Source organism: Scyliorhinus canicula, chromosome 7, assembly GCF_902713615.1.
Source record: "Scyliorhinus canicula chromosome 7, sScyCan1.1, whole genome shotgun sequence".
Classification (NCBI taxonomy): Eukaryota; Metazoa; Chordata; class Chondrichthyes; order Carcharhiniformes; family Scyliorhinidae; genus Scyliorhinus; species Scyliorhinus canicula.
In genome coordinates, this window is record NC_052152.1 from 203,381,637 (window position 1) to 203,389,985 (window position 8,349).

At 50.8% G+C, this 8,349-nt stretch overlaps 1 protein-coding gene across 1 annotated transcript in view; it reads left to right on the forward strand.

Moving 5' to 3' along the window:
* The window catches only part of chmp4ba (charged multivesicular body protein 4Ba), a 42,850-nt gene extending 40,285 nt beyond the window's left edge, over positions 1 to 2,565 (forward strand). The window contains exon 5 of the mRNA XM_038803731.1: positions 1,453 to 2,565. Within this exon, the coding sequence (XP_038659659.1) occupies positions 1,453 to 1,523 (71 nt within the window). The 3' untranslated portion in view covers positions 1,524 to 2,565. The remainder of the gene's footprint in view (positions 1 to 1,452) is intronic.
* Positions 2,566 to 8,349: the final 5,784 nt, after the last annotated feature.

An 8,349-nucleotide genomic window follows, 5' to 3' on the forward strand; every position in this document is an offset into this window, starting at 1 on the left:
CTGCACCGGCCCTTAGAAAGTGCACCCTACTTAAATCCCACGCCTCCACCTTATCCCCCTTTATCCCCGTAACCCCACCTAATTGTTTGCCTAAGGGCAATTTAGAATGGCCAATCCACCTAACCTGCACATCTTTGGACCATGGGAGGAAACAGGAGCACCCGGAGGAAACATTGACATTGAATTTACAGTGCAGAAGGAGCCCATTCGGCCCATGGTGAGGTCTGCACCGGCTCTTGGAAAGAGCATCCTACCCAAGGTCAACACTTCCACCCTATCCCCATAACCCAGTAACCCCACCCAACACTAAGGGCAATTTAGCATGGCCAATCCACCTAACCTGCACATCTTTGGACTGTGGATGGAAACCGGAGTACCCGGAGGAAACCCACGCACACACAGGGAGGATGTGCAGACTCCGCACAGACAGTGACCCAGCAGGGAATCGAACCTGGGACCCTGGAGCTGTGAAGCGATTGTGCTATCCACAATGCTACCATGCTGCCCCAGTACAACTTGTGTGGATTTTGCATCAAATTCCCCCAGATGATTATCTCACTGAGCCAAATGGCCTCACTGGGACTCTGACCTCCGCACAAGTGTTTCCAAAATCCACTCTCAAAGACACGCCTTAGAATCTTCTCCCAAATAACGCTTTCTCTCAGATGCCTTCACCCTGCATCCACTTCCAGGTTTTCAACCTCTCCTTTCAGTATTCCTCTGCCTTGGATTGCCACGTGTATTCAAGCCTCCACAGCCACACCAACAGAACACCGTTGCCTCACAGGCTGTATTGAGGCGTCACCAACCTTCGGATTATTTCAGATGTCTGGCTTCTCGCTCGCCAGCTTCCCTAGTTCTGCACCTTTCAGCTCAGCTCTGTCTTTAACTGGGAGCCTGTCTCTGCTTCTTTCTTTAAATTCACTGAACAGTACTGTTTTCAATTTCCAGTTCCTTTTGTCTGTTTGGCTTCCAACTTCTGGGACTTCTCTTTTCATTCCCTGATATCTAGAACTATCTGTTCTTTAACTTTTGGGATTTGCTTTCTTGCTCCTCTCCCGCTGCCTGCTTCCAACTGCTACTGGGCCCAGTTTAAACCCAACTTCATTCTTTCTAACTAAGGTGGCTAAGCAGCAGACTGGTTCTTTAACACTTGTTTATTTTCACATCATAAAGCCTTTAATCACATTTTGAAGCACAGTTTGAAATGAATCCAAAACTCACGGACATGCAAGCCCCTTTGTCCAACATGAAAGCACAAAATGAAACTCTTAAAACTACACCTTATTTCTAATATCTAAAAATACAGATGTAGATTACTTAAAACTACCTGCTTCCTGACATTTTGTACTCGAGCTATATAGCATTGGAGGTAAATGAGGATTGCGAGGGTGCTGTGTGTTCAACAGGACGATTCTCCTTGACATCCTGTTTTGTTTTTGCTTTCTCCAGCCAAGAAGAAGGAAGAGGAAGATACTGACATGCAGGAACTGGAGAACTGGGCGAATGCTGCTGCTATGTGAAGACGAGGGGCATTTTGTAAAGCACGGACTATGTTATATGTCGCAGTTGTGGGTGTTTTGTTATGCAGTGGAGGTCGTGAGCAGGGCACATGTCTGAATCGCCACCCGGAATGCATTTGGGGGGGGTGGGGGTGGGAAGAGAGATTGGGATGTGCAATGTGACTTTTAGCGTACTTGTACAGGAGAACGAGCTGAGAGGGAGGGGGAAAAACATACTCGATGGTACTTCTGTCCCAGCTTTCATTGGATTTTCATTTGTGTTGATGATTACACCCACAACTTCCAGTCCAGCTCGATCTTCCTGTGGGAGCAGTGGCCCCATTGCACTAGCCTTTGTTATATGAAGCCCTCTGTACATTTATGAAAATAGAGACGCAGATTGATATTTGCAAGTGACTGAATTGTGCTAGCATGTCCATAACTGTTTGTATAATTGAGGTGAAGCAACTGTTATTACACCTGTAGTTGACTCTGTTTCCTCTTCCATTCTGATTAATTCTTAAAAACAGTTCTTAATCACAGGCCCACCTTGAAAAACAATCTGGAGGAGGCTCTTGACTTATAAAGTTTGTTAATCACATTCTTCGCCCCTCCCCCTGAAAACTTAAACTGTTTAAAAGTGTATTTTAATCAAGTATAGACCAGTCATTTACTGAGTCTGATTGCTCACCCAGTGCCTGATTTAAAAAAAAACAACTGCATTTTTAATTATTTTCCTTTGGAGGAGATGGGTAATGGTTTTTGTGCTGGCTTTTGGTGAGGGGACAAAGTGAGGTTTGTTTCGATTCTCCTCACTGGGTACAATTCCAGGACGTTTTCTTTTCTATGCCATGTGATTCACACGGAAGCCTATAAGGTGCTTCTAGATGCTTCTTTTGCTCGACGCTGCATTTCTCCTCCCCACCCCCGAACACAGACTGCACACAGCACAAAGTTGCCGCTATGGGACTCGTCAATCCGCGACACAAATTACCTAACCCTACTTAAACCTGCTGTAAATATGTTCAGAGAAAAAAATAAATAAAAGTTCCTTTTAATGTAACAACTTGTCTCTAACCTGGAGTTTAAAAGCTGGAAGCAGAAATGCTTGAATCGGTGCAATGTGAAGTTTGCGGTGCAGTTACATCTGATCAAAGCAGCTGACAGATTGTTGTTTCCCTTTCTGTCAGCTGTGCTCTGAATATCAGCCCTGACCCAGTGGGCTGCACCCTTATCTCTGAATCAGGAGATTGTTGGTTCAACTCCCAATTCCAGAGACTTGAGCACAGAATCTGGATCGATACTTCCAGTGCACTACTGAGGGAGTGCTGCACTGTTGGAGATTTTTCAGATTTAAATCGAAGCTCTGTCTTCCCCCTCATGCAGATGTAAAATATATCTTCCTTTTTTACTAGGTTATGGTTCCAGCCAGCAGAGAGTTTTCCCCTGATTCCCATTGACTCCAGTTTAGCTAGGGCTCCTTGATGCCATACTCAGGCAAACGCTGGCTTGATGTCAGGGCAGTCACCCGGTCAAACGCTGGCTTGATGTCAGGGCAGTCACTCGGTTTAAACGCTGGCTTGATGTCAGGGCAGTCACTCGGTCAAACGCTGGCTTGATGTCAGGGCAGTCACTCGGTCAAACGCTGGCTTGATGTCCTCTGGAGTTCAACTCTTTGGTCCATGTTTGAACCAAGGCTGTAACGAGATCAGGAGCTGAGTGACCCTGGCGGAACCCAAAGTGAGCGTCAGTGAGCAGGTTGATAGCTGTTAACAATGTCGTCCATCACCTTACTGGTGATGGAAAGTAGACTAATGGGGCCGTATGGTAATGGTCCTGCTTTTTTTTTTGTGGACAGGGCATAGCCTGCACAATTTTCCACTTAGCCAGGTAGATTTTAAATTTGATTAACAAAACCTGACAAAATCTCACTCATTGCAAAATAGTGTTTGCTATGAAGAGTGAGTGACAATCCCGTACAGGTTTCTTTATCACCAGCTGCTCAGCAACACCCGCAGGCGGCAGTGATTGGCATTGTCTAAGTTGGTGTAAAACGTAAAATGATTTTTTGAAACACTAGAGGGAGGGTGAAGAAATCAAATTCGATATTCCAAAAAAGAAACCTTAATTTTACAGCACCTCTCATGGCCTTGAGATTTCTCCAAGGGAAACCAGTTGGGTGCTTTTGAAACGTGGCCATTGTTTATTAAAGAAACAAATACTCCGACTGAAGTTAATCTTAACCAGCCAGGTAGGCCAAGAACATGGCAAGGGTTTATGCAGACGTTAGCATGTACAATTCTGGATGTGTACTAAAGAGGGCGCAGAGAAAGGTGGGAATGAGCCGCTGGGTAGGATTACTGAAGCTTAAATTCTGCAGCGAAGGGAGGAGATGGTTAAGGGATAACCGCATTGTGGTGAAGTAAGTACAGATTATCAAACCAAACCCTGTGATTAGGGAGAGAGCGAAAAGCAATTGCAAATAGTGCTGGCTCCTTACTGACTGGCTAAGTGGGTCTTATCCCCGCACTCCAGAAGCTGCTCTCCAGATTCATTAGCTGTGTTGGAACTGACCTGAGACAGTGAAAGACGCTATGTTGATGCGTATGAAGTCTTTCAAGCCTTTATTTCTCAGCCAAACAAACACAAGAGGGTCCTTGGGTTCAATCCCTGCTTGGTCCTGAGTTATTTAACCTCATTGAGGTGGGAGGAGATTATGGGGGAGGGGGGTGGCAAGAAGTATGGATACCCGTTGGGGCAGGCAAAGAAAGCATTACCCCACCAGTTGTGACAAACTGAAACGGAACGCACTGGAAGTCACTCGCTGCTGAAAGCCTGGGATCTTACAGTGCGCAATTTCATTTCATATATCTCTGCGATTGTACGCCCTGCGTGCAATTTTAGTTAACGGCAGTATGTTAAAATATTGATTTCTTCCCTGTGAGCTCGGTATTCATCGCTAGCAAAGCATCACCTGTGTATTGGAGCAAATATGATTTATTCAAGGATTTCTTACTGTGCCTAGAAATTCCTTATAGCTTGAAAGTGAGAGTTTATGAAGTGAGTGTGTGTTTGTGTCACCGAAACGCTGTTTCTTGTCGGTAAGCATGAGGTAAAACATTCTGGGAGAGAAATAGCAGCAAAGGATGGGGGGTTAATGGGAAATGGAGATAGACTGGTGTTACATAACAACACCTTTCACCAACTCTCGACCCGCCAAATAATTTTAAAAATAAATTTAGAGTACCCAATTCATTTTTTCCAATTAAGGGGCAATTTAGCGTGGCCAATCCACCTAGCCTGCACATCTTTGGGTTGTGGGGGCGAAACCCACGCAGACATGGAGAGAATGTGCAAACTCCACATTGAAAGTGACCCAGAGCCGGGATCTAACCTGGGACCTCGGCGCCGTGAGGCTGCAGTGCTAACCCACTGCGCCATCGACCCTCCAATTAATAATCTTTATTATTGTCACAAGTAGGCTCACATCAACACTGCAGTGAAGTTACTGTGAAAAGCCCCTAGTCGCCATAATCCGAGGGGCGACTTGATAGAGGTCTACAAAATTATGAGGGGCATAGACAGAGTGGATAGTCGGAGGCTTTTTCCCAGGGTAGAGGGGTCAATTACTAGGGGGCATAGGTTTACGGTGCAAGGGGCAAGGTTTAGAGGAGATGTACGAGGCAAGTTTTTTTACACAGAGGGTAGTGGGTGCCTGGAACTCGCTGCCGGAGGAGGTGGTGGAAGCAGGGACGATAGTGACATTTAAGGGACATCTTGACAAATACATGAATAGGATGGGAATAGAGGGATACGGACCCAGGAAGTGTAGATGATTTTAGTTTAGATGGGCAGCATGGTCGGCGCAGGCTTGGAGGGCCGAAGGGCCTGTTCCTGTGCTGTATTCTTTGTTCCGACGCCTGTTCGGGTACACTGAGGGAGAATTCAGAATGTCCAATTCGCCTAACAAGCATGTCTTTCAGGACTTGTGGGAGGAAACCGGGGCATCCGGAGGAAACCCACGCAGACATGGGGAGAGCGCGCAGGTTCTGCACGGTGACCCAATCCGGCTATCGAGCCTGGGACCCTGGCACTGTGAAGCAACAGTGCTAACCACTGCCCATTCCAGTCAATGGAGCGCACCAGTGGTGAAGCACCAAAGGGCGTGGGTATGTCGAGGCCAAGGGCTCAAACGCACAATTCCCCAAAAATACAGTGGGAAATGGACGATGGAATTGAGTTCAAGAGCAAAGAGGCAGTGATCTATTTTGACAAAATATTGATTACGCCACAATTGTAACGCACCCTGATTTAATACTGAAAAGAAGTTCATGTGCCATTAAATTCCGCAGGATGATGTGCGGATGGGAGCATTCTGAGGCACTGGGATGTTTACACTGGAGCAGATGTCAGCAATGCTCGAAGGGAAAGACTTCAAAAACTCTGAAGGTTTCTGAAATAACAAACAGGGAACACCTGTTTGCTGGGGCTGAGAGGTCATGGTTTAGAACTGACCTGGTTCCATTATTATAAGGGAGGCAACAATTGACCCAAGGACAGATGGTTCCTTGTGTTGCTGCTGAGCAATCTGGTCTCTGGTTCGGTCCTTGGGCTGTGCTATCGCCCTCCGGTGCTGGCTGTTCCATTTGGCCTCCTGCATTAGTAGGTTAGGAAGTCAGGGTCTCTGCTGTTATCCAGCAAATCCCTGCTGAATGTGAGCTGCCCGGGTGGGACTCCATGACGAGGCCCCTGCAGTCAAATAGTCTTGGTGCTGTGGGCTGTAAAATTTGAAATGTGGAACCTTGACCGCTTGTGTGAGAAACTGGAAGGTAATTCAGAAAAGTAGAATCTGGGACAATAAATTGATGCTGATGAGAGATAAAGCAAGTTATGTAGAATCACAGGACGGGTACAGCACAGCGGGAGGTCAGGGCTGGTTACAGCACAGCGGGAGGTCAGGGTGGTTACAGCACGGCGGGAGGTCAGGGCCGTTACAGCACGGCGGGAGGTCAGGGCCGTTACAGCACAGCGGGAGGTCAGGGCCGTTAGAGCACAGCGGGAGGTCAGGGCTGGTTACAGCACAGCGGGAGGTCAGGGCCGTTACAGCACAGCGGGAGGTCAGGGCCGTTACAGCACAGCGGGAGGTCAGGGCCGTTACAGCACAGCGGGAGGTCAGGGCCGTTACAGCACAGCGGGAGGTCAGGGCCGTTACAGCACAGCGGGAGGTCAGGGCCGTTACAGCACTGGGGGGTCAGGGCCGTTACAGCACAGCGGGAGGTCAGGGCTGGTTACAGCACAGCGGGAGGTCAGGGTGGTTACAGCACAGCGGGAGGTCAGGGCCGTTACAGCACAGCGGGAGGTCAGGGCTGGTTACAGCACAGCGGGAGGTCAGGGCCGTTACAGCACAGCGGGAGGTCAGGGTGGTTACAGCACAGCGGGAGGTCAGGGCCGTTACAGCACAGCGGGAGGTCAGTGCTGGTTACAGCACAGCGGGAGGTCAGGGCCGTTACAGCACAGCGGGAGGTCAGGGCCGTTACAGCACAGCGGGAGGTCAGGGCCGTTACAGCACAGCGGGAGGTCAGGGCCGGTTACAGCACAGCAGGAGGTCAGGGCCGTTACAGCACAGCGGGAGGTCAGGGCCGTTACAGCACAGCGGGAGGTCAGGGCCGTTACAGCACAGCGGGAGGTCAGGGCCGTTACAGCACAGCGGGAGGTCAGGGTGGTTACAGCACGGCGGGAGATCAGGACCGTTACAGCACAGCGGGAGGTCAGTGCTGGTTACAGCACAGCGGGAGGTCAGGGCTGGTTACAGCACAGCGGGAGGTCAGGGCCGTTACAGCACAGCGGGAGGTCAGGGCCGTTACAGCACAGCGGGAGGTCAGGGCCGTTAGAGCACAGCGGGAGGTCAGGGCCGTTACAGTACAGCGGGAGGTCAGGGTGGTTACAGCACAGCGGGAGGTCAGGGCCGTTACAGCACAGCGGGAGGTCAGGGCCGTTACAGCACAGCGGGAGGTCAGGGTGGTTACAGCACAGCGGGAGGTCAGGGCCGTTACAGCACAGCGGGAGGTCAGGGTGGTTACAGCACAGCGGGAGGTCAGGGCCGTTACAGCACAGCGGGAGGTCAGGGTGGTTACAGCACAGCGGGAGGTCAGGGTGGTTACAGCACAGCGGGGGGTCAGGGCCGTTACAGCACAGCGGGAGGTCAGGGCCGTTACAGCACAGCGGGAGGTCAGGGCGGTTACAGCACAGCGGGAGGTCAGGGCCGTTACAGCACAGCGGGAGGTCAGGGTGGTTACAGCACAGCGGGAGGTCAGGGCCGTTACAGCACAGCGGGAGGTCAGGGCCATTACAGCACAGCGGGAGGTCACGGTGGTTACAGCACAGCGGGAGGTCAGGGCCGTTACAGCACAGCGGGAGGTCAGGGTGGTTACAGCACAGCGGGAGGTCAGGGTGGTTACAGCACAGCGGGAGGTCAGGGTGGTTACAGCACAGCGGGAGGTCAGGGCCGTTACAGCACAGCGGGAGGTCAGGGCCGTTACAGCACAGCGGGAGGTCAGGGCCGGTTACAGCACAGCGGGAGGTCAGGGCCGTTACAGCACAGCGGGAGGTCAGGGTGGTTACAGCACAGCGGGAGGTCAGGGCCATTACAGCACAGCGGGAGGTCAGGGCCGTTACAGCACAGCGGGAGGTCAGGGTGGTTACAGCACAGCGGGAGGTTAGTGCGGTTCCAGCACAGCGGGAGGTCAGGGCCGTTACAGCACAGCGGGAGGTCAGGGCCGTTACAGCACAGCGGGAGGTCAGGGCCGTTACAGCACAGCGGGAGGTCAGGGCCGTTACAGCACAGCGG